Source organism: Clavelina lepadiformis, chromosome 9, assembly GCF_947623445.1.
Source record: "Clavelina lepadiformis chromosome 9, kaClaLepa1.1, whole genome shotgun sequence".
In the NCBI taxonomy this organism is placed as follows: Eukaryota; Metazoa; Chordata; class Ascidiacea; order Aplousobranchia; family Clavelinidae; genus Clavelina; species Clavelina lepadiformis.
In genome coordinates, this window is record NC_135248.1 from 786,525 (window position 1) to 812,880 (window position 26,356).

A 26,356-nucleotide genomic window follows, 5' to 3' on the forward strand; every position below is an offset into this window, starting at 1 on the left:
GTTTAGGTGTTGAAGCAACTTGCACAAGTTATCTGGTGCATCGTTTTGTAATAATAGGTGATTACTGTGCTTGGTTTGTGCTTCAAAATAACAAGAAACAATCGCATTTAGCCGTTGCAAGTTTTGAATTCTGCCGCCAATTTTCTTTGAAAAACTAAGAAACTGGGAAAATTGCTGAAAAGTAAGTAGCCTATGAATGTATTATGATGACACAATCAACAATAGAGCATTATCTTATGCAAAGTTCTACCAAATTATTATGGAAATGAACATGGTGCATTTGCATACGTTGTGCTGCTGAATACAATATGGATATTAGGTTAAAACTGATGCTTCGAGGTCAGATTGATTGATAGTTTCATTCTATCTTTAACCACCACAAGGCACCATCACCATATTTCCTGGCTTAGGCGAATCACCGATTTATTACATGAAGCTTCCTGGAGGGTATAATAAAGCCGGTGTTATCTTACAAAATTCCCTTAACCTCACTATAGCTCCCATAATGCCCAATGATGAATGCGCTATGTACTCATATATCGGTTATACAGGTTCACAACAGTTAAGGCGACTCATTCTTTGAAAATGTATTTCTTCCTACACTGGCCTGTACGTTTAATCGTCGTGCAATTATCTTTAAAATATTTGAGAATGAGAAGCTTTAAAAATGAACTTCATAATTCGCAGCATGTCGATGGCGGTGCATGGAGCGACCCAAGTTCTACAGCACACCTTGCAACCAGTTATCACAAACCAAGTTCCTGTGATGGCCCATCACTACTCCATGGATACAAGCTTGTCAATCAACTCCTACCGTCAGTATCTTGATATTGAAAACGCGGAGTATTGCGCTTAAAATAGTCGCTGTTTGATTGTAAGAACGTTGTAAGGTTAACAGAGTTGCTTGGATGCATGCCAGGCTTACTCGAGGAAGATGTGGCGCCCCTCAGTTGATTTTCTGTTTGTGTTTTTACCACAGACCATGCTCCGAACCAACTAACCAACGTCTACCCCTCTCACTGTAGCGCAGGTGGAAATATGACGAGTTTCGCAAGACCGACTTCATTAGGTAACACCTGTAGTATGTTTGTTGTCAGGTATTTAGTTGTGCGTTGGATTGTTCGCCGCTAGAAATTGTGCGCTGGCTTTAACGCAGCTTTCATCCAGATGCTGTTTGCAAGGATGATGACGCAATCAAGCTATTTATCGGACAAGTTCCCAAAACTTGGGAGGAAAAAGAACTCCGCCAATTGTTTTTACCCTTCGGAGAAATCTACGAACTTTCCGTGCTCAGGGACAAATACACGGGAATGCACAAAGGTGAGGAAGATATCTCGCGCCCTGCATCTATCAGCCGCTGTCCTATGTCGCCTTGTTTCCTGTTGAAGTTATACTAAAGCGCGATTTTAGACCAAAATCAAAGCAATCGCGGTCAGACGCGGTCGTTAAAACTTAAGCAGAAGGTCCAGAGTTTATTGTGCACGAAACAGTAACGAACGTCCGCGTCTTTTTTCCATTTGGCAGTAAAAGTTTTATTTTTTTTTGTGTCGGATGTTGCAGGGTTGAAACGAGGACAACTTCGCGAGGCCGTTTTGTTGACCTGGTCTTTGATAATCTCGTAGAACCTTGTTAAATGACTTGTCTTAATGGACGCGTCTCCATTAAAAAGCTGGCTGTTAGATTCGTGGTTGATGGTTACCTGAAACGCGCGATGTGTCCATGGAAGCCAATGATTCGACCAATCACATCCTGCCATGTAATTAATTCTCTGACGACAGCTCCCTCCGCCCAATGCGAATTTATCATTCCGTGTTTTCGCCAACCGTTGCCTCATTAACGCTTGCATTAACATTCGCGTCAACCTTTGTGACGTCACACCGATCAATAGTCGTTCGTGATTGGTTGGTTTTCATTTGGCATCGATCGAACCTTGGTTCGGCGAACATATGGCCCTGATCATATTTTGCTGTCGGTGAAGAAATCGACATTTTTCCATCTTAGTTCCAATCCATCTTTTTATCCTTTCTATTTCCAGCCGATTATTTGCGTCAAAACACCGCTTCCGTCTATTATACAAATCATCTTCGCATCGCGTTGACGTCGATATATTGTCAACAGAATGATTCTTAAAATAATTTATGGAAATTTTTGCCCATTGAAGCCGGTACAGGGCCGGAGACAAGACTCAGTTCTTTCAGTCGCGATTCTCGTCAAATTACGAACCCTGTTTGGTGCTTACGTTTTCGTAGAAAATTCTAGAACTACCCGCAGTGGAGCCGCATATGCCGACCTTCACTCGAGCGACATATGGCAAGAGTGACGTTTCCACGTTCGTCATAATTTAGCCGCCTGTTCGTTAATATTAATGCTTATTATTACGTAGAAAACGTCGCACAATGTATTCTGTGGTTCGGGTTGTCTGAAGCGCGATCCAAGCTTCTCGCGTCGTTAGTGATTCATAATGGCAGCGCTTTCAGCGGTTGGGACGCTTTATTGAGTTTATTGTGACGTCACACTGTGTTTATGGTCCATTTTGATCAGTGGTTGGTCTTTGGCGATGAATAATTGATAAAAGTTTCGACCTCGCGGCCTTCTTCAAATCTCACCTCCTTTGAATTATTTATGACGTCACTATGTCTTGTAGAACCGTCACAAGTGGTCGGATAGTTGCTTTCTTTACGAGTCAATACCTCCTCCGAAATTTTTGCGCAAGAAACTGTGAACAGTGTTGACTGGATGGAGCTGCGTCGTTGTCAATCGTCACTTCTGATTAAAAGCCGAAATCTGACGTCATACTCACTTTCTTCTTGCAATGTTTCAAAAATATTGCGATAATTTCGCACAAAATTTCCAATCGCTCCTCAAATTGCATATTTTTAAGTAGGAAACGGTCACATGACGATGCGGTTGTGGTTAGGAGGTCACGTGATTCCTTAATCAGGATAATTCCAAGTCATCAGGTGATTGGCCGAGCTAATGGTTTGCTGCAGGGCCGCTTAATCGAATCGAACCCATCTAGAAATTACTTCATCTCGACTTCATTTGGAAATTTGTTCGACAGATGTTACTAATCGATTTTCAACGCTTCTATTTGTGGAAACAATGTCACGTGAACGATATGTTCATAATACAACTCTTGTGACGTCATTATGCATCGAATATTGCCTAAAAGATCAATGGACCAACCGACTGTCTTTTACACATCAGCATGTTGTCATTATATAGGAGCACTTGACCTTGCTTGAACCCTTGGTTCATTTGAGTTCACTGATCGAATAATCAATGTTTGTGACGTCATAAAAAGCAAGGTCGAACGAGGTCGCCTTGTAATAAGCTTGCTGCAGATATCGATATTTTGGTCTCATTATTCCATTATTCCATCTTTGCAGGTTGCGCTTTCCTCACATTCTCAACGAAGATTTCCGCCTACAACGCACAGAATGCTCTCCATGAGAGGAAGACTCTACCGGGGGTAAGTTTTCTAGAAAATTGTAGCCACTGAAATCTAGCTGATAGCAAACCTCTTCGTATCTAAGTTTTTCGTTGTTTTTCATCCACATTTACAAAGATTTCCTTAGTCGCATGTTTTAGTTGCGGTTGTTTTTATGTTGACACCCTGAGAGTAGCTGTCGTACTTAGATGCGGCAGTTTTTAAGCTTTTTAGTTAAACTGAGTGAAACTGTGGTAGCTTGGTCACTTCTGGAAACGACCAAAATACACTGAACGTGTCGTCACGATCTGGAAAGCAAAGTGGTTTACCATATTTACCAGGACTAGATTGCGTGTGGAGGGTTAAAGAAACGTTCGAAACCGGGAGAAGCGGCCTCACGATTTAGGTGGCCTCGTGGCCTCCAATAAGGCAGTCGCTCCGTGCAGAGTTGTAATCACTCTTTGTTTCCACCTAGCGGGAGAATGTCGCGCGAATGTTTTCCGCTTACATCGGCGCTAGAGAAGTTTTTTCAACCTAGGTTGTGATAAAATGGAAATGATGATTTAAAATCCCTGAAGCTTTAACAAATTTTATCCGCTATTATTAACTTGCCACTGCGTTATTGCGTCAGAAATAGGATTTATAACGTATGAGTTATTGGACGTAAAATTGTGTTATGACGATGAGCTTAAAATTTGAAGCAGTAGATTGCAGAAAGCATTTGCGGTTTGTTATACGAGGTGTAACCCGCAGAAGTGAGCAGCGAAGTTTAGGCTTAAACTTAGGCCGGCTAGCCTACTTTGTGCTGTTATGACGACATGGGAACGAGTGACTAACTCTTCAATGCTTTAGTGCGGATGGGTTTCATCTTAGAGGCGTGTCATCAGCAGTTTTTGCCGCATAAGCCTTGAAAGAAGACGAAAGCACTAAATAATTGAAGAAATTTTTCCTTAGCTGACAAGCAAAAAGCACTTTGCGATCTCCTCAACACAGCCAGCCACAGATATCGATCCGGGCATCAATATTTGATCGGTCGGCATCTGCGATCTGTGCCTGGCGTTATCACATAGGCCTGAGTTTGACGGAGTAAGCTGTGTGGTGCTGAGTTCAGTTGGAAGTTTCGACTTCGGTCAGTCAGTGGGTCAGTTTAACTCACCAGAGAGCGCAGATAATTTGTGAAAATTATTTTAAACTTTTTTATTCAGCTTCGGGAGTTTGGATTAGTTTGAAAAGTTTAGTTTTTTATAACCTGGCAACTTGTAAAATCTTCAATGGTCTCTTTCCTCAAACCGGTGTCTGTTGAGGTAATAAACACGCCACTGTGACGTAAAACTATCCTAACATCAGTTATTGAAAGTTAAAAAAGTTACTCAAAGATTTTCTGGAAATCTTCGCCGGGAAAGTTTTTGTAGGTTGTGATTTTTCGCGCTAATTTCTCGTAGTTTCTTGATGCCCAAGTCTGCGTTTATAACTCATCAGCTTTGTGGCGTATTAATGTCTGCATTGTTACTTAACAGATGAGCCATCCACTGCAAGTGAAACCCGCCGATGCAGTCAGCAAAGGAGGTAAGCGTGAGGTCATAATCCTATTATGTCGTCACAAGATAATTCTAAAATGGATTCGGGTATTTTTTGTAATTTTAGGCATTTTTATGAATTGTATTTCCACAAAGAGTTTAGGTTATCTATTACGCAATAGTGGTGCAAAGTTACGTCACATTACTGCTTTGTAATTCTGGCGCAGATAAGCATATGGCGTTTCATGCATTATTTATTTCAAATTAGCCGCTATCTTATTTGGTCGCCATGGAAACGAACTGTGCCGTAATCCTTAATAACCAATAGGCGTCGCGGATAACTTGTATTTCGGGAGAATTTAATTTTTGACAAAGCGATTGGATCGCATGTGATTGTGATGTCATATAACCGTAAATTTTCTCTAGAAGACCGGAAGTTGTTTGTGGGGATGTTGGGGAAGAGACAGACGGAAGATGACGTCAGAGTGCTGTTCGAGCCATGCGGTACGATAGAAGAGTGCACGATACTAAGGTGGGTCCACACATGAGGGCAATAGAGGGTTAGTCACCGTTTGAAAGTCGTCTGAGCTCTTTTTATTCCAGAACCCCGGAAGGTCAAAGCAAAGGCTGCGCTTTTGTTAAAATGGCAAGCCACCAGGAGGCGCAATCTGCCATGGACGCGTTGCACGCGAGCCAAACAATGCCGGTATTGTGACGTGATAGGCACTTTAATTACTCTGACAAGTTTAATTAGACCGACGCAATCCCAATTACCTTATAGCTAGTTACTTTATGACGTCATAAAGCATTGATATACTCACAGGGAGCGTCATCGAGTTTAGTTGTAAAGTTCGCCGACAACGACCGAGAACGCGCGATGCGTCGAATGCAGCATGTCGCCCAGACCTATGGGATGGTCAGTCCGGTCACACCTGTCCCTTTTCAAGTAGGAACTTACGGTGTACCCTACGCGCAGGTACTATTGTTGCGTCATAAATGAAATATGTTCGTGCTGTTCTTGTGTCTGAAGTTCGCCAATTCCTTCGCAACTGAGTTTCATTGAGGTCACGATTTACTTTTGTGCGTTTGCTTGCAGAGTGTTGTTCCTGCTGCTGGATGGAGCTCCCTGGCGCCGCCGCAACATGCAACCATCAGTGGCCTGGCACCGGCTGGCGCTGTAATGCCGTCACCGGCAGGCAAGTCACGCCGCTTGATGTCTAATTTTCACATCAACATGTGTGAGGTTAAGTGCAAAAGTTTTAACTCAGTTTCTGCTCCTTGCAGCCGTCTTGCCCGCTGGACTGACCACTCAACACATGGCGTCGATCCCTGGCTTGTCCAGCACGCCACAGAGCCCGGTGGCTTCATTGGCTCCTTTCAGTTTGGTCCCACCTGCTTCGTCGGGGGCGGGGAGTTCCCCAGAAGCTGTGTTTACGACCCAAGCTTACCCGGGAGGTCACGTGCCCCCGAGTGCAACCCCGGGGGCAGGAGAGGGCGTGGTTATGTGTAAGTGGTCAGATTTTTACTTTTAGACTTTTCACCCCCCGATCGATGGCTGCCGTAAGCGATCGGCTTCTCTGTCGCTGCAGGTGCTTCGAATGAATCTTGTTTCATAATTCGTGTCGTTGAGTAAAAACGAACCAGCGCTAACTTGTCTAATGATCTTCAGCTCAAACGCCACCGACCTTGGAAGGAAGCCAGACGTACGCACAAACTCAACCTTATACTGGTAAGCTGCCTTCACCGAGATTCGAACCCTGCACCTTTAAAGTCAAGCTCTAACAAAATGTGGTTCCCCGCAGTGGTGTACCTGCCCGCGCACTCGGCCTATAGTACCACGCAATACGCACCAGCCGTAGCACCAGCAACACCAACCTTGACAACGAACCAGCTCCACGCAGGCACCATCTTTAATGGCACTCCAAACGCCCCGCAAAAAGAAGGTAATTCCCCTGACCAGCAACTGTAAAAGTTCTACCTCATCAATGCTAGGAATGGTTACCGTGGGCCGTTGATATGGTTGTTGAAATGGTTGTTTCAGGACCAGAAGGTTGCAACTTGTTCATCTACCATCTACCGCAACATTTCGCCGACGCCGATCTTGCGCAAGTCTTTGAACCATTTGGTAACGTCATTTCCGCTAAAGTCTTTATCGACCGCGCCACAAATCAGAGCAAATGCTTCGGTAGGTGGTGGAAAACGACACGGGTTCGAATCCCGGCCAAGGCGCCTAACTTTTTCTTTTTTTAGGATTCGTGAGCTTCGACAACGCGATAAGTTCGCAGGCGGCGATACAAAGCATGAACGGATACCAGATCGGTATGAAACGACTCAAGGTCCAGCTAAAACGACCCAAAGAAACGAGCCGACCCTATTGAACCACGTACAACTCGGTAAGCAGCTAATGCCGCTGCTACACTTGACCTTATAACGTATGTGACGTCACTATGACGTCATTTGTTTACCTTGACGACGTAACTACGCCAGTCCAATTACTTCTTAGTCTTTTACGATTCTATGAAATCTTAGGTTTATGACGTCAGAAAAGAGTTTATTTTCCGGCCAATCGGAAACAATGAGGTTATTTCACTGTCGCTGTTGTTTGTTGTTGATCTCGTTGTACAGAAAAATATTTTTGTTCAAACCGAGATTTTTTGTCCCTATTTTGACATTTTTGAAATTTTTTAACTACAAATCCGTTATTTTGTCTACAGACAATTTTTCCCCTACAATAATGTCACCTTATTATTTAAATACTGTAAGTTTCTGGATTTGTGTAAATTCTGACGACGGGGTGCTGTAAAAGTCCGAACATGACAGTTTTTGTGCCAACAGCATGAATATTTCTGCACCTGTTGTGCTAATTGCGGCAGCTTGATCTAACAAGTCTATTTCAACTCTCCACTATACGCATAATGACTTTATAGGGATCTGCCCAGTCTATGATAAGATAAAAATTGTTGATTTTAAAAACAAATCTTGAGGCAAGACACACAAGTTAACTCAAACTACTTTCGAGTCACAAAATACTGAAAACCTCAACAAAATTTATCATTTTCTTTGTAAAAACAATTAATTTTTTGTTGTTTGAAAATTTTTCTTCCTTATTTGGTTTTTTGTTCAATCAAATTTGTGTTTCTTTTATGATTCTACCTGTCTCTTTGTGACGTTTCAATTGTGCAATTGTTGTAATTTGTCCTTTAAGCTGAGGCTCGAGTTATGTTTATTGTGACGTCACGCAGAAATTCCTGTCTGTTTTGTAAATATGACGTGTCGTAAATCGATTGGATAAAATAATTACGTCACAGCGCTTTAATATTTCCGCAAAATTACACTTTTTATTTTTGTTCTTCAGATGCTGAGGGAAGCCAGCGCTGTATATAACAATCATGTATATTATTACGTCACAATGGGCTGCCGAAGATGCATTTGAAGGGACGAGACGTGCAATTCTAGAGCTCAATATTTATTGTTTGTGACGTCAGGTTGAACCTTTTATTTTAAAGCACATTCCCGATTTTTGTCAAAATCGTGTTATTTTTGTCTGTTTTGCTGTAATTCCATCGCGAGCGAAACTTCGATTGATTGTCGCTTTCATTTCACGATACTACATGGGAGTTTTTATAAATGAATCGGTCTGTCCTTACTCCCATACACACTGCGTATTTTTTTTCGTTTTAAACGTCATAGTTGTTAGTTTGTGACGTCACATTCTTCATCGAGGTCATCATGCTTCAAAACAAAATTGGTAAGTTGCAATTCCGGTCACTGTGTCAATTATTTCGTTGCATTTTCTTTTGCCATGCTGCTTTTATGACGTCACTATCTGTGTGCAATTACGCTTTGATGTCCGCCGAAGGTTTTTCGTTCGACTTCCTATTATTTCGTCATAACTGCTTCTCTATTAGGTCGGCAACCTGATTACGTCAAAATCCTTGTAAATAAAATAGCAAAAGTTTTAAAAAGCGATTTTGAAATTTATTCGAGAACTGCAATGGTGGGGCCGAAGAACGCGAGAAATAAAGGGGGTTAGGCGTGGGTAAGTTCTTTATACAAACGATGTAAATTCGCGACTTCGTCAAAAAATCGCCAAAAACAAAATTGAAGTTGACAAAAACAAAAAAAACTGCAAAAACCACCGCTAAAAGCGCAATGGAGTACGAAGCTACGAGTCCAGTGTTTCCGTGGAAAACTTTCCAAATTGTCCCTGAGTTATCTTGGTCTGAGATCAATGGAATTATGCCAGGACCAGAAAGTTACCACAACGGGCAAAAAAGCAGCCACAATTTGAAAACAGGTTCGACAACGAAAGATCGCGGAATTTTAAAGCGCAAAAAAATTCAAAATCAAAAGCAGCAAGAATAATTATGACGTCATAGTAACAAGTAAACAGTGCGTAGAATAACGAGGGAGATATCAGTTTGAAATTCGGATATTCACCGAGTTACTTTGAAAATAATTTTTTCGTTTTAAGAAAAGTTTTGACGCAAAATCAGTAAAGAAATAAGAAGAATGTAGAAAAATACCTTCTGTCTCCTCATAATAGAACAAAATATTCCACTTTATCTTAAAACGGGTAAAAATTTTGCAAGCTTATAAAATCTTTCTAGGCACTGTCGAGTGGAAATTGGCAAATCCATGTCTTGGCACGCGCGGCCGCTTCGACGCGGAAAAAACGGAAAGTAACGAATCGTTTATAAACTCCTGGGTCACTGCGGCCCCCTCTTTCCGCGGGGATTCTCTTCGTGGACCCAGCTTTGAAGGAGACTCTTCTGGTTGCCAGGCAACGCTGCTCGACCAATCATGACTTTCCTTCGAGCGCTGACGTCACGTGTCTTGCTGCGTTTGCACCCGGATGACCTCCAGCCGCTACAGAAGTCCCAGGCCCGGTGAGCCCCATGCCCATCCCCATCGGGGAGCCGAGGCCCTTAAGCCCCGGGAAACCCATGATCCCGCTAAGGGCTGAGGTGGGGGGTAATCGAGCCGCCGCAGCTAGGTAAGAGAACTGGGGGAAGAGGGAGGGGTTAGCGTGGGGCGAGTTAAGCCCCATCCCGTTCGGGGAAAGCACCGGAGTATTGAACAAGTTCTGACCCCGCTGCAAGTCTAAGGGTCCCGAGTTTGACCTCCGACCCCGGGCTTCGGGGACCGATTTCTCGACCCCGTTCATTCCTCGGTAGCAGTTGTCTTTCCCGTTCGAGAACTGGTCGGACGTGTCCCTGCCGCGCACCCTCTTCGCGCAGTTGTCATGGCAACCGTCGTTGCTCCCTGAATGGAAGTTGGAGGTCGGGGGGTGGAAGAGTTCCTGTGATAAAAGATTTGTTGAGAAGTTGGGCTAAGCGACAATGATTGTGACGTCATAATACGCAAACGTACCAGAGGATTCCCAATCACCCCCTTGGCGGGGTTACCAGACCCCTGGTCGAGGGGCTGGGGGGGTGATTTCTCTTGTTTGATTTGTTCATTCAGTGGCTGGGGGGGTGAGAGCCGCTCCCCCAACAACGACGACCCCGAGTGACTTTCGACACTACTTCCGATCCCCGACGTCGATGATTGTGACGTCATAGATTGCTCGGTGGAGTCGAAGGTGCTTGATTGGTTGGCAACCATCGATTGCGACATGGAATCGTCTGGCGACGTCTAGCGGAAAACATCATCTTTAGCACGTTGCGACGTCACCGCAGAGTGTTACGAGAATGCTGACGTAACAATACCTGATAATGAGAAGGCGATGTTTCTGATCCATCGTCAGAGTCGTCATCATGCTGATAACGGATGCACTTCTTTTTTCGCCTGCCACCAAATAATTGGTCATTACGACGTGAATGGTACTTATTACGTCATAAATAAAGGCATATGTCCAAGCGTTTGCGGATTAATGCACCGAAAAGATGAGCGATCAACCGCACATAACCACACAAGCTTGGACACAACAATATTAAAGAAAATTGTCTGAAAACGAGCAAAATTTCCTACACATTCGTGGGTTCATGAGTCAAATTACGCGAGACATCATCTTGGAAATCTGCTCAATCTGATGCAAATCTCACACAACAAGCGAGCGAGCGTTTCACACAGCACACACATGCAGAGAATTAATTGGAACATTTTTGATTTTACGTCGCCTTCTAGCGGAAGTGGTATCTTTAAATTGATTCAGAATTTTTTAATCTGTTCACAAAGGTTAAAAATTTTGAAAATGTCAAATTAATGAAAAAAAAAACAAATCACTTGAAAATAATTTGCAGTTTTAATAATGTAGCAAAGTTTCCGGGAAATAATAACATGACGTGTCATGAATAGAAGTGGATTTGCAATGCCATGAAACTGCAATTGTGACGACCGCAGCACGTAGGTCCACAGTATTGTGAACTTGCTGTTATTATGAATCTGTTCTAACCGGGGCAATCGCATGTACGTGGTGTCGATAATTAACATTGTGTGGGCGATGGCTTTTTAATTAAATTCCTTCTGATTCGACATCGTAAAAAATTTGCAGCAAAATTAAACTGAAACATGTCGAATGCGCCCTCTAGCGCCAACCTCACACGTCACGTCTAGCCCGCCCCTGTATCAGGGCCGGTTAAATGCTCAGCAGGGGGAGGGGCGGGCACTGAACAAAATCTACCTGCATGGTGCGCACCATAATTGCTGCTGCTCCAATCCGTACACCGCGCGACACTTCTTCGGGTTCTGAGCTGTTTCCAAGGCAACCAACACCAAGCAGCAACCAATCAACGACAAGCGACATGCAGCGATGACCAATCCGATGTCAGAGCGGGAAATTTGAAAATAACAAAAAAATCATTTAAATTTTGAATGAAAAGCAGAAACGGCGAATTCTGTGAATGCGGGCATGACGTCAGAGCAAAGAAAAAGAAGACGTCACAAAGATGCAGTATCACCTCTGATTGGTCGGTTGGAGGGGGTGTAGGTGGGTGGTGGGGTTTTCCCCGAAGATGGAAGAAGCTGAAAGAAGAAAGGTCAAAGAAGAGGAAAAAAGCATTGTGTCGTCACAATTAAATTGTCGCCAGCATAAGACCCACGATATAAGGTTCCAGAATAGTGAAACAGCGGCCATTTCATTAAGATTTAATATTTCAAATTTAAAAACAAAGAAGTTTAAATCGTCATCACAGGAATGAGTGTTAAGATCCCTTCTATGATTTATATTCCATTCCGGCGTGATCTCGGATTAAACAAACCCAACACAAAGTCGGATTTAAAGGAGAAACAACACCCCCAGTGACCAATAAGCGGATCACGTCGGTCGTACTGCAGCGCCACTACGCTGTGCCCTACACGCGGGGCGACATAAAATCCGCGTGACCGACTGTGAGAAAACAAACATTACACGACTATGAATTAGTAATAACTCTATCGCGGCTTGTTCAACTTCGTGGCTTAGGTCAAGTTTAATTAAACATGAACGGTGATTGTGACGGCATAGCAAATAACATTGTTACGTCATTAACCAACTTCGGCCTCGCGAATTAATTGATCGTGAGTTGGTTCTTTTTATTCTTTTTGAAAACTTTGTCGCGTATGAAATAAAATCTTTGGTTCAAGAAGAAATTTGCGTAGAAAAGTAAGAATTCTAGAATCGGAAACTGAAGATGTCTGTTATGTCGACATAATGACTATTATTACCTCGGTTTAAATATTAACCAATCATACCTGTGCAGTCCTGGGCTTTCTCCTTTTTTCTCTTCTTTCGTTTTCCCTGGAAAATATTAATTAGAAGTTAAACAAACGAGATGTCACAGCCATGAATCACTCGGCGGCTACAGCCGAATGAAAACAAACAAGCCGGACACATAAGACCTGGTGGGGGGGGACTCGAGTATAAATGGCGGGCTGGAAGGGTGGGGAGGAGCAAGGCGAACTCGGTTCCGTGAGAACTTCCCATCTTAATTGACGATGATTAGAGTAACTTCGACGCGATAATTCAAACAAATTTCGACTCTGAGCGACAACCGGATATAGCCCAACAAACGCTACCCCCTTTACTTGTGACGTCACAGCACGAAAACAATCGCACTAAGTGTTACATCATAGCAGGTGAAAATATAAAATCGGCTGAGAGGAAAAAATTTCCAGAAATATTTTCTCGACAAACAAGAAGACCTCGCGCTAAGCTGAGTGGCCACTCCAAGCCTTGTATTAATAAATTGTACATTATTCGCTCACAATCCAGCATTGTTGCATTCTAGATATGTGACGTAATAAGTGTTGGCATCTTACGAAATAAGAGCGCCGATTAATTGGGTTAGCATCGAGTGTTTGAGAAGCAGCTGCGCGTAGTGCAAGCATACAAGAGCGTTGTAAAGGCGGGGAGGGCGGGTAATTCCGCAACCATCAGCCTCGCTTGTCAAAACAAGCTGAGAGAGCGATGTACTCAGAGCGACAAAATAAACTAAACTCGCGTTCACTTCAGTTTTACGAGAAACCGGTGAAACTTTTCCATCTAAGCGCAACCACCAGCCCCACCTGCGCCCAGTTATTCAATGGCGTCGCGTTTCCGACAAAACGACCGCAATAACTTACATAGTTATCCCTAGCGCTCCATCCTGGGAACATTTGCATGTGCAGTTGCCGTTCCTTGCGTGCCATCTCGTAGTACTTCTGTTGCTCATCACGGTTCAAGCTGTGCCACTAGGAACATAAACAAGACTTCGATGTTAGAGGTGGGAATTGATGATTTTGGCAAGAAGCCGCTGATAAGCTTTTAACTTTGTCTCATCATAGATATGATTATGACGTTTTATTGCGGCACATAACGCCCGCAGCGATTAAACAGCAGACTTGTCAGGGGCGTAAAAGGCGACATTAATCTGAGTCAGACAATAATGTTGACCAACCCCACAACGTCTTAACCAGGTTAAAATCGAACATTCTAGGATCCAGAATAAGAACAATCCGTCACCTTTCTTCCCAGGATTTGGTTGATCGCGGCGCTCTCCTTCAACGTGCATTCCGCCACCACCTGGGCGCGCTGTTCTTTCATATAAATCATAAACGCGTTGAGGGGTTTCTTCACGTAAGGTCGAGTCGGCTTCTCTGATTTATTTTCACGACGTTTCGCCGGCGCCTGATCCGGGTTTAAACTTCTGGAGAGAATTAAAAAGGAAATTTTGCAAAAGAAGTCGGAAAAAGTTTCTCTATTTGCGTTTCATAATCTCATGATCGAAACAACGACGCTATTATGACCTAACAATGGGAAAAGATTGCGTAGAAAAGGCCGAGACATTCTCGACGTGGACCTCGAAACAGCATCGCTATAAAATATCGATCTCCATTTATAGAAAGCAATCTCTGCTACATCACGTGACGGCGAGTGAAGGGGGGATCAACAAACGTCGACTCTGACTGGAACTTACTTTTTGTCGCTCAAAGCCTTGCCGCCCCCCTGTCCATTCATCATGGCCCCAGACAGGGAAATACCCGTATGGGGTAACATGCCTGGGTGGATTCCGCCAGCGTGGGGGTTGGAAGGCACGAGGGGGAAGGGGGGAACGCTATTAATCGCCCCGGACGACGAAAAGTTGTGGAAGGGGTAGGGGTAACGCAGCATGCCAGTCATCGCGCTTGCCGTGCACAGGGAGTTGTATAGGGGGTTGGGGGACCTGGGAGAACACAAGACGCGGTTTCAAATAATCTGGTTAACAACTAACTACTGCTTAGTTAACAAACATTATTTATTAATCAATAACTCGAATTGCTCTGATAACAATTTTTAGTTATATCAAAAACATTCCGGAATAAAACCATAGCAAGGTTAAACCACCTCAATAGCTATAAGCATCCAACTCCACTGCAACTATAAAGCAAACTACGTACCATGGGGCTAAGGGGTTCGGTATTTGACCCAGTTGTCCTGGCAACGAGTACATGGGTGGGACGTCCGGATGGGCACCATGGGGTGGCGCTAGAGCATACAGAGCACACAATTAAGTTAAGCAAAACACTTCCTCGCTAGCAACGGGGATGTAACTTACCCTGCTTTCCATCCATGTCGGTGGGTGACGAGGCCCCATATAGGAGGGGGTTCACGTAGGGGACGTAGGGGGAATATGGAACCTGTGGCTGCAAAGAAAAAACAAAGTTTCAATTGTAGCAAAGGCAATGTTTTACTGCTTAAATTCTACTGGAACAAGGTTTGCAGTAAATAGAACGGGAAAATTAGATTCGTTAGCCGGAGTAGATCGAGGAGGACTCGCGGTCAGATCTCAAAATCGCTCGGGCTCTGGAAGAGCACGTTTTCAAAACAAAACAATCCGCAACTTAATGAGGCGGAAGTTGAAATCAAAACTTCGGTTGCGCTTCGTCGCACACAGCGCAACAACAACGCCACCATATTTGGTCTATGACGTGCTCATACGAGATTGGCCGCTTGTGTGAACGAGGGAAAGATTTGTAGACACGGTTCGAGGGTCCCAAGTGGGCAGAGTTCACGGACAAGCTTCTACTGAGGTCAAGTCGCTTAAAAGCTCACCGATTAAATTAAAATCGCGCTAAACATGCGCCAGGTTTAGATCGGACAAATTTCAAACCGACACCCACATATAAGAGATTATTACGTCACTCCTGCGTGACAGTGGGGTTTGACGTGACGCCTTACGACGACGGGGTTGTCGTGGTGTCAGTTATCGTCGGCAATCGCGCGCGGAAGTGGAAAAAAGATCGCGGGATAAATCGCCTTCTTCCTGCTCAAACGAGTCGAACTTCGCTACTGTTCGTGTTCGCTAACAAACTTGCAATATGACGTCACAATCATTATAAATAGGTAATAATGGGTGATAGAGCGCTTAATGTCGGGTTGAAATTCGAAACGATTCGACCAACCTGTCATTTTGCACGACCCACTTCCTCCATTGTGACGTAAGAACGACTAATTATGACGTTGTTGGTTCAATTAAGTGCCATAAGAAATAATCGGGAGAAAAAATTTTCTTCTTGAGAGATGACAGGAATGTGCATTATGAGGTAATAATGCGACGATAATTAACAACGTGATTCTTATAACGTCATAAATATTGTCATCTATCCAACGATCTCGACATTGTTGGACTTGGTGGCGCTGAAGAAGAATTTTCATCTGCTAACTATCAATTTTCGCAAATACTTCATCTCCATGACAACTAACCACGTGCTTCAATGCTGACATCACCTTCATCATTATGACGAAATAATTAAACTGACTAACTACGAGAGTCTGTCCTTCAACTTTCTCTCCTTTTCAAGGATCTTAATCTGCGACGAATCCTGTTCTCATGCCCGTTCCGCTTCATTGCACACCGCCTCTGGAAGATCTGACTCATCCTTCATCCAAGATAACAACTACCTTTCCGCTCATTCGTTTTGCACTCATCTCCTCAAACCTTGTACCTGTCGATCATATGATATATTATTACAAGGTGCTTGGAGTGTGAGAAATCATATATTGGTATCAAACAATTTACGACAGTGTGAAGATGTTTCAAAGGAAATACGCTTATCTATGAGATGGCGCCGGTATGAATATGACGCAGCCACATCAGAGAAGAAGAAATGAAATGCGACATCCAGCGGAAGATATCTGACGCAAAAACAATCTTTTCCATAAAACTATGCAAACTACGAAGCAGAAGCGAAACATCCACCAAGTGGCAGGAGAAGTGACGACGATGTTAGGTCGACGAGGTTTGTTTGTGCAGTGGCAGGTGCTTTAATTAAGTCCCATCTATCCACACAAGTGCCCATTAACGAGCTGTTACAGTTCGAAAGTTATCCCCCCACTAATCAAGCCCTCCGCCGAGTCGTTCCAACGAGTTTCGCTGACAGAGATGGGTTTAAAACCCGCCATCATGTACGATCGCGAATCGAACAACTCCACACAAGTTCAACTAATCGCGTTCAAGCACCATTGTGATGTGAGAATCCAAAGTTAATTAGGCGAATTCTCACCCAAATAAACAACGTGATTATGACGTCACAAAGAAAAACGTGACGGTCTTTAAAAAACTTGACGATGACAACATAGCGCGGAGAGGAAACGATTGGTTTTTTGCGCGGTTAAAATCCCATAACCCGTATAACCGGGGTGGAACAATAGATAAGCTTATCTCTCTTATTGCATCACCGATTGCCAGCGATGGACGGGGAGCGATAGACGGCGGTCTCTCTAACCGGAAACCCAAGACGCGAAAGATGAAAAATTTCACGCCTGAGCGCACAAACAACAACGTCACAGCGAATATGACACACTCCGTTTAAGATAGCGGTCGAGCAGCTATAAACGATGAAATAGGCGTCCGGACAAGCGGCCACGCCGCGATTTGATTGACAAGTGACGTAATAATGCATCGCGAGGTGTGAAGTGACGTAACAGAAGAAGGCGCTGAGACGCGATGCGAGGGACAGATCGCGGATGCTTGGTTGCAAAACCAGTTGAGGAGAGACGAACATTATAAGTGACACTACCGGCGCATCATCTGCTCATTATTACGACATTTAAAACCCAATTGTGACGTTTCCTCGATTTGAATAAGCCCTATTACGTCACAATATGTCAAAAAACACGGAATATTCCCAACAAAAGGAAGCGCAACGACGCAATTTGTCAGGCCAAGAAAATCATAATCGTAGTCGATCATTTATAAGATTTCCAAAGAAAATCCTATTTGTTGTCAAAGTCCCCTCTCGCACGAAGACGCTAAAAACAGCGGCACCTGCTTAACTTCAAGTTGCATGGATGCAAATTACCATCGTCTGATATAACTACATCACAGGCGAACGCCAGTGACCGTGATATTATTAATTAGCGTAATAATATCTTGTAGCAGAGCAAGGCGAGCTCAACAAGCGGTCTTGAGACGGAATAACTGTTGTATTTTGCCACCCACGAGTTGTAAAGGAACAAATCACTTCCCCAAAATGTTTCGGACCATTATCACGCAAACAATGACGTAATTGTTTACAAAAGTACAAAATTATCTGTACGTTTATGAAGGTAAGAGCAAACAGATTTTATCAATTTCATTCATTCAATTATTTTTCGTCAAAAGCGCGGTGGGGGCGAGAAATCAAGCCAGTTGTTACTAACACGATGAGGTTCTGAGGAAAAAGATGGTCAAATTTCATGAACTGATCGAAGTTCGTGTAATTGGATATTTTGCTAACAACTGCAAGCGTCAAATTAATAATTAAGAAAACGATTCCTATTTGTCACCGTCGTTCAACAACCCTCGCTGTTAAACACACCGACACACTATCACAGAGATTTTGTGACGTGTATGTAACGTCACAATTAGAACTAGAGTGCAAAAAAGACTGCTACCGATATCAAAACGTCTTGAAATCGCGCAAAGTATCCCGATTCACATCGCTCAAGTAGTCGAACGAGGCAAAAACAACAACATGGATCGATGTTTTGTGGAATTCTTCGACACACAAACCAGGGCGGATTAAATCGAAAGAAATTGGAACATTCGACGACTCCATCTGAGTGTTGTAACAATTGAAAACTGGCGAATAATAGCGGCGCTAAAACAACAGCACGCCAGCAGGAGACCCACGCAACGTCGCTTGTGGAAACATCTTTCCAACCATTCTACATCGAGCGAAAGCGGCAATCTTATTTATGACGTCAAAACGAGCATTTTTATTCGACTCCTGGTCATCATATTGTGATGAAATTGTGACGTCACAATACACATAATAAAAATTTGACCAATCAAAATTTCAATGACACGACAAAGTTAAGAGAGATCCAAGATGCAAAGGTGACAAAATCGATGAAGTCATCAAACGATTCTCGAATATTCGGTTTTGCTGCGCTGACTAATTCAACCAACCAATCACACAGAAGAGCAAAGGTCACGTGGTTTAAATATAGCTTGCTACGTCATAATGCTTAAGAAGATGTAATCATTGGACGATTATAAAAATGTTGGCAAAGTCAGTTATGAGTTAAAACAATATGGTGGCAGAGATTGGGGAGATAAAGTGAAGATGTGAAACACGAAGCATTTCTTTGTTGACATTTTGTTCTAATAAAATTGCTTAGAGTTTACAACGAGTGACGCCTGTACACAACAATTATTAGGACACAATCAGTAAAAATATCACAGCGATTGCACTGAATTCAAAAAACTTGATATGTTTATGACGTCATTATTTTACGCTGGTATTTGTTCCGCCAGAGATGTTCATTCAACCGCTCCTACACTGTTCGTTCTAAGCGCGAATTCGCTCCAAAACATTGGTGACGTATGCAGACAAGGTGACCACGAGGCAAGTCGTGTTTCTACGCCTTAAATCGCGACAAATCGCCGATTGTGACAATTTAATGGGAAGTTTTGTTAATCGGCCCACTATGAAATGAATGGATAGACACAAAAGCGCGCGTTTTAAACAAATATTCCCATTATTACGTAATAATGTGACAACCATGGTAAAAGGCGATTGGTCGACGCCGGATCACTCATCGCTTAAGAGGGTTCGATTAATTACCGATAATCGCTGCAGAGAGCGGGAGGAAATGATTCCATTATAAGCAGCGACCACCCAAATAACTGGATATAAGACGCTGGGCACAGTGGGGTGGCGGCGAAGTCGTCTAGATTCTAGAAGTTGGACGGCGATGAAAGGGTACGGAATTCTGCAAATGGCGATATAACAAAACCCGGTCCGGGTCGACCTCAGCTCCATTTGTTCGCACGTTGGAGAACTTTAATTTGATAACATCGGTACAAAATCCAATCTGGCACTTTGACAAGTTAATTTTAGATTAATGATTATGACGTAATTGGGGAACGGAAATCAATTTCTTTATCTCCATTTTACCTCATTAAGTAAAATAAACAAACAAATAATCACGTTTCGCGTTAGTCATCGTCAGAGCGCTCTACGAAGGGGCAGCGCTGTAAGTTGATAGATGACAAACACACGGCCCGTAATAAGGTTGATTTGGATCGGGGTCGGGTTACACTTGGGTAAAGTTGATACCCCGGTGGGTTGGCTCGTTCTTGTTTCCAACACAATTGCCGACAATCGATCGAATTTGACGCGAATTGGCGACGACAAACATCGATCGTCGCATACCAGGCACGATTCCGTGCACTGCGCATCATAATGACATCTTCGTAATTATAATTGGCAAGTTTGTCCTCAGATTTGTTACCGCAGGAGCTCTGAAAAATTTTTCCGAAATCACAGACACTTGGAACGACAAGCACTTGTTCGCAGAAATAGAAGTAATATTCTACAGACCATAAATCGATAAACCGCAACCGATTTGACAAGTGAAGATCTCACAAAGGTCATCGCAAGCATGAAGACGGCCAAGTGCTACAAAAGCAAGAACTAACATGGTTTGATGTAAACAAGCTGAGCAACAGCGTCAAACCCTTATAATGCACTATGTCAAACAATCGACACTTGTCTACGTAATAAACCATCGTGTTTGACAGCTGCATCGGCTGCGTCAAACTGATAAACTAAATAGACGATTGGATTGAATCGCTCACAGCGAACTCGCGACATCGTAGCGTCTGTCCGCGATTTCCGTGGCTATAATCACCCTAACAAGGGGATTTACAAGTTGTTCTTAAGCCCTACGGCTGCAGGTTTCAAGTCAGAAAGCGAATTTATCAGCTAGGCTGTGGAGAAAACTTTCATTATGACGTAGCTTTCCAAAAACGCAGTTAACCTTTGACTTTTCTGCTGATATCTTTTAAAAATTCGTTGTTTTTTTTGCCCAAAATTTATCTTCTCGTCGCTTTGATCCCGCCGCAATTTATCAGCGGAAAATTGTCCGAACTGTCATCACGCGAGCGGTGCCATTGATGTGGTCTTGTTACGTCATAAAGCAAAGATATTTCGATTGATAATTACGTGTTTAGGCGCTTTACTGGATGAATGGAAATGATAGACATGAAAACGGGGTTTAAAACAAAATGGTGGTAAAACCCACCCTGGTGGAGTTCACACGACAGTCACCCACACATCCACGCGATTGTTAGAGCATTGTGACGTAATGGCACACGTGACACAAACATCGAGATCTTTTCTTCAAAAATGGGAGGAGCTCGGAGAGTTCGATGACCCCGAAGTAATTATACAGCGGCGAGCCCCTATTAAGGGGATAGCCCAGGCACGTGATCTAGTATTATTTCTATTAATAAGCGCTATTGGCTATGACGTCATAATAACAACTTGATTCCATTTCAAATTGGCTTCGACGTTCTACATTTATCGAGCAAACATTGGACCAATGAAAACTCATCTCGCGTCGTCGAACAATTATCCATCAATGTGACGTCATAATGTGTCGCGCGAGCACAGCCCATAAAAGTGAGGGGTGCGAAAATCGCAAACAAAGTAGATTGATGGCGAAATGAGACGACCATTTAATCAAACCACGGCAACATTCTCCTCTACATATAACGTTGACTCTATTACGTCACTTTGGGGCAATATTATGACGTTAATACAATTGTGAGAGTAAAAGATCGGTCACAATAGGACGCTCTATGTCGTTGTACGTCGAGATAGAGCGCCTTCGACAAACATGGAAGACGTGAACCATGTCGTGTCATCGAAGCATTCTTGAGGACCAGACCATTGTTTGTTGTATGATACGTCACCATGGAAAAGTCCTTTAAAATCGTGGGGCTGGTATGATTTTCACCAAAATCAAAGTTCATATTGAATCGATGTAGTTCAACAACATACCATAGCGGGCCATTATTGCATCGCCATGAAAGCTTTTGTGACGACATAATCATATCATTTAACATTAATTTCGATAAGTATTTACAGCAGATGATCAACCTTTCAAAAAAATTTTTTGATTACGTATTAGCTATTACGACGTAATCCTTCACGCATGTCGCATTATTGCGCAACAAAAAAATCCATCATCAAGAGATAACAACTGCTTGTGATGTCACAATCTATTCATATCGCGAATAATGTGAAGATTTTGAAAAAAAACGAAAGGAAAATTAAATGTATGTAAAGCTGTTAAAATCTGTTGCTGTATGTAAACGTATTAAAATGCATTTTTCACTAGAAATCGAGATCTCTAGAAAAAGTTCAGTCTCCTAAACCGAAGTCATAAAAGTTTCGAAAACAAGCTAAATCCTAGAATGAGAGATTAGCGAAGAGTGATGCGCAGGAAGAACGGCTTCTAACCCAAGTCGAATTGATATTAATGAGTGTTTGTGGCTTGCTGCTGGTTTAAGCTTGACTTGACTCCCTCAGAAGTTCATTGCAAGGTCATCGCCAGTGTCGAGGATAATCCGCGGCAGAAAGACAAGCAAATCGCGTTAATCGCGGCAACACGCGAATGACGAACAACCATCTTAACCCTGTCCGACAAATTGCAACATGCCATCGCGGCTTCGATCGATCAATTTCGGCATCCAATCAAAATGCGGGATTAAACGCGATAATCCGACGGCAATTGCGATAAACAATTGATATATGATGACGTCACAAGCGGAGTGTCAAACATGAAAAATAACAAAATTCCAACTTTAGGTTTTCCACAAACCGGCCGCTTGACATCAGCGGAAGTTTGTCCTGTGAGAAGAAATTTAAAATCTACATGAAAACAACGGAGTTAGCGTGGCCACTACTTTGCGTGCAGATCTTTCATTAAAGATCGTTTTCATAAACGATGGAGTTCCGCCGCTCTTGTTCATCACGTCGCCAGAATAACTTAGAATAGACCTAATGGAACCCCTGACTGCACGACTTAAGCAGTTGCTTTCGGTTCATTTCAATACTTTTGCACAGACTTAAACAAACTTTCATAATTATCCTGTAAAACTGAATTCATCTAACGCCGTGTGATGGTTTTGCTTTTGCTCCGTATTTCTACTGCACTGAGACAGAGAAAGAGCAGAGATTCGAGAGCTTCGCGGTGCGTAGAGTGACGTCACAGCTCGATATATTCCCATGAATGAGTGGTCTAGAAGAAATCTGGAAGCCATAGGACCTTTGAAAGCCGATAAACAGCATGTAAGTGATATCAGGCCGCTATCAACCGATGAATGAATGAGGTTGTGGACGCCCTCGGGCTGTTTATACTCAGCGTAGAGCTTAACTTGATTCGGCCAAGGTCGCATTAACCACGTCGGGTGCTCGTGATTATTTTGGGGAAATTAAGCCGTCTTGTACGCGACAACCTGCCCGAAAAAACGCCCTGTTTTGTTCTGTTTGTGTCGAGAAGGCCCGATTAATCCCGAAATGCTTTGTTGCGACAACAAGGGGCGATGTTAGTGGGTTAAACAGCTTAATGTAAATAGAATCGAGATACGCACGGCCGACTACACTTCGCCAACATCCCTTAATATGACGTCATAATAGGAGAAAGCGTTGCAGCGAAGACGTGGAAAAAAAGGTGGTAAATTTTGACAAATAATTTAATTGGGTTGCTGGTAAATCGTGCAATAAGCGGACAGGCGCATGTACAAGACGGCGTGCGCCATTATCGCTGCATAAATGTTTGCTAAAAAGGCGGAAAAATTCCGTTCGCATACAACCAGTTATTTTAAGACTTGGCGACGCAAATCGCTTCGTCAATTGATCGAAATAAGCGAGACACATCGCGCGTTTACACACACTTGAGAATCGCAATCGTTATGACGTCATATATGATATCTAAGCCAATAACGAGACGAGAAAACGTCGGAATGTTTCAAGAGATGTCAAAATCTAGCTAAATTTGTATCTTGTAATTAACTGCACAACTGCTCATAACGCCTTATACGACCGTTCTAGAGTCCGCCATGACAGATGCGGTTGCCTAGAATGACGCGCCACTTCCGCCTTCATTACTAGAAGCGATCTTGAGAAAATTTGGCGAAATTAAATTCCTCAAATAGTTGTATCTTGGCCAGTTAAAACATAATTTATCCTGCAAGATATTCGCCGCATGTATTCATGCGATGTTCGACCACTTTGTGCAACACAACACGAACCGGAGTGAAAATGCCAGAACTTGATGCGGGCGCAATCAAGCGTGAAAGGCATTCAAGCAAAGCCAATTGTTAAACCGAGACAAGCCAAAGAACCGTGTATGACGTCATAAAGAATAATCTCCCTCGCAATTTGAGTCAAGTCGTTTATAAAACCAGCAAAGTCAACAAGAATCGTGGAATGAAGGACGACGCTCGAGCCACTGAATGCGAGCTCACTTCGCGCTGGTCCGTCCATGAAAACAAATCAATTTCAAATCTAAGGTAACAATTGTACACGCGATTCGTCGCGGGACGTTTCGCACGCAATCATCGTCGTCGTGTCATATTCAAATCGTTTAGGGCGACGCGCGATGTCTGAAGAAATAAAACGAGCGATAATCGTCAAACATGATGTGGATGAAACGAACCGGAACGACGAACAACGAGCCCAGTCATGCGGAACCCGATTAACACGTTCAAGAATCCCCAGGTAGGTTCCTGGGAACGACAATGCATTAATTTGAAAAATAAACACAACCACAAACACCAGCAACACAACATGCTCCAAGCAAGAATTCAGCGTAGAAAGCGGGCAGATAACTTCAAGTGTTTGAGGAGATTCAGTTGCCTTTAAAAAGGGTTATTTGTAACTGACCAACTCCAGTGGAATCATTTCCCTCCCACCGTTGCAAAATGGGCGTTAAACTGATTGTGACGTAATAAAGGAGGTCGCGCTAAGATACTGGAAGTGTTCTTGGGAGTGAAGGGCCATTGACTAATGTAACAAAAGACCTTGCAAAGAACCGAGCCAGTTCCGAGGTGGTGGCGTTGGGTGAAGTATTTTCCGCTGAAATAAACGCTCCACTGGGCTTCTTGAAGAATCCCACGAAGTATGAGCTAAATTAGCGACTTGTTGGCATATTTAAAGCAATCAGACAATCAGACATGGGCACGTTTCAACGCTCAAACGACCACAATGACCGACCTGTTCGCCTGGAATGCGTGAGACGTGCAACTTTCTTCTCTAAAGGGACTGACAATTACAGTCCACCGTCTTCTAAACTCTAATTAAACCATTCAACGAAGGCCTGTCGCCTGTAATAAAGCAACCTCTGTTTAGCTCAAGCCATTTTGTGACGACAAAATTACGATTATGTTGAAGAATCTTTACGTACGTCATTCGCGGGTTCAAGTATTGCAGGTTTAATAAAGCACACAACGATTTATAAACAAAAACAAAACCGCTTAAACTATTTCCATGCCCTGGAAAGACATTCGGAAATGCAAAAGGAACGCAAAAATGTCAACAACAAGGCTGCCTAAAAGCAGCAAGCAGCAAAAAGAAAGCTATTTTTAGTTTAATCAGGACACCAGCGTGCCAGCCATCATTTTAATCATTTCAACAGGACGCATTGGGCAGCGTTGTGTTTGAGAAAACTGCCACCAACTGTACTAATTCCGCGCAGGGTTGATGTAAAAAAAAAACGACATCCTTGTTTATACAACTAATGGCAAGATTTAAAACAATCGTTCATGGGAAAAGCGGCTCCTGCTATAACAGGAGATCTTAATAAAGTTACAAGATCCGAAACATTACACTTGGCATTTGTCGGGATTCGGAAATTCGGCCCAATCTATGGGCGTGGAAACGCTGGGAGTTAAAATTGGCATCGCACGTTGCCGAATTCGACACCAATTGATGCAAGAATGGCCGTATGGACAATGCAGCGCGCTATCAGCATTCTAGTATTACTTTTAAGAACAATCGAAGACGAAAAAAAGCGACAACACGTGTCAATTGAAACGTAGAATGTGTGAAACTTCAAGCAATCGAATTGGCGATATTGGGTTCGGTTTTGGTCGCGCATTACCACGTGAGTCATGTTCAGTACAGCGGAAACCTCTGCGCTGTCTGTGTCAATGTTTCTGTTTGAGTGACATGCGGCTGTTAATGGGGCAAGAGCACAAACAGGAGAACGCGCACTCGTCTCCGCCAATCAGCGATCCGCTCATGCACTGGTGCTTATGAGGGGAGCTTGCCGAGAAAATCTCTTTCACCAGCAATGTACGGACGCTGATGTTGAGATTCGTGCAAGCCTCGATACCAGCACACGTCGTAGGGAACATAACTAACATCACACGGATTTCAACTCCTGCACAGAATAGTGGTTACGCCAAAGGTTATTCTGGGCCATGATATATCAGCAACAGCACATAAGCACAACGAGCAAAATTGAAAAGGCAAATGAAACCACTTTCTTATAACACAGACCGACACAGCAGGTGCTGTAGTTGGCTTAATTGTCTTTGGTGCGACGAAGGGCTCTCATTATTTCGACCATTCCCGCGTTTGTGTTTGCCCAGGCCCAGTGTGTTCGGTTGATCATTGACTAAAACTCCGGACCCGTATCTCGCTTATCGGGGCAATATTTTTCCAACCTTTGAGCGCGACACATTCGATT

General features: G+C 43.3%; 2 protein-coding genes across 6 annotated transcripts in view; one reads left to right on the forward strand and one right to left on the reverse strand.

The window, feature by feature from the left end:
- Positions 1 to 8,912, forward strand: LOC143470014 (CUGBP Elav-like family member 3). Of its 4 annotated transcripts, XR_013119270.1 has the most exons (17): positions 1 to 181; positions 688 to 815; positions 980 to 1,069; positions 1,168 to 1,320; positions 3,390 to 3,472; positions 4,948 to 4,996; positions 5,374 to 5,479; positions 5,551 to 5,653; positions 5,771 to 5,923; positions 6,044 to 6,143; positions 6,232 to 6,453; positions 6,617 to 6,676; positions 6,750 to 6,890; positions 6,989 to 7,132; positions 7,198 to 7,340; positions 7,477 to 7,527; positions 8,303 to 8,912. XR_013119270.1 is itself a non-coding variant. In XM_076967848.1 (16 exons), exons 2-15 carry the CDS (start codon positions 689 to 691, stop codon positions 7,323 to 7,325), a joined length of 1,659 nt encoding a protein of 552 aa, XP_076823963.1. In that variant the 5' UTR covers positions 1 to 181; position 688; the 3' UTR covers positions 7,326 to 7,340; positions 8,303 to 8,912. The 4 variants fall into 4 exon arrangements, 3 of the variants coding, with proteins under 3 accessions (XP_076823963.1, XP_076823964.1, XP_076823965.1); XM_076967848.1 differs by lacking the exon at positions 7,477 to 7,527; XM_076967849.1 differs by lacking the exon at positions 7,477 to 7,527 and having other exon boundaries at positions 5,377 to 5,479.
- LOC143470013 (uncharacterized) overlaps positions 8,904 to 26,356 on the reverse strand; it is a 24,201-nt gene continuing 6,748 nt past the window's right edge. The window contains exons 4-13 of one of the 2 annotated variants that reach the window (XM_076967847.1): positions 14,943 to 15,030; positions 14,785 to 14,872; positions 14,325 to 14,570; positions 13,871 to 14,054; positions 13,492 to 13,599; positions 12,622 to 12,667; positions 11,588 to 11,642; positions 10,659 to 10,737; positions 10,321 to 10,584; positions 8,904 to 10,249 (exon numbers count right to left, since the gene is read on the reverse strand). In XM_076967847.1, the coding sequence (XP_076823962.1) occupies positions 9,749 to 10,249; positions 10,321 to 10,584; positions 10,659 to 10,737; positions 11,588 to 11,642; positions 12,622 to 12,667; positions 13,492 to 13,599; positions 13,871 to 14,054; positions 14,325 to 14,570; positions 14,785 to 14,872; positions 14,943 to 15,030 (1,659 nt within the window). In that variant the 3' untranslated portion in view covers positions 8,904 to 9,748. Of the gene's footprint in view, positions 10,250 to 10,320; positions 10,585 to 10,658; positions 10,738 to 11,572; positions 11,643 to 12,621; positions 12,668 to 13,491; positions 13,600 to 13,870; positions 14,055 to 14,324; positions 14,571 to 14,784; positions 14,873 to 14,942; positions 15,031 to 26,356 lie in introns of both variants that reach the window. The other variant, XM_076967846.1, reaches the window with a different exon arrangement.

Coding starts and splice junctions, on each gene's coding strand:
- LOC143470014 (XM_076967848.1), top strand. CDS start 689: ATGTCGATGGCGGTGCATGGAGCGACCCAAGTTCTACAGCACACCTTG. Junction 5,480..5,550: donor GAAGAGTGCACGATACTAAG/GTGGGTCCACAC, acceptor TTTTTATTCCAG/AACCCCGGAAGGTCAAAGCA. Junction 5,924..6,043: donor ACGGTGTACCCTACGCGCAG/GTACTATTGTTG, acceptor GTTTGCTTGCAG/AGTGTTGTTCCTGCTGCTGG.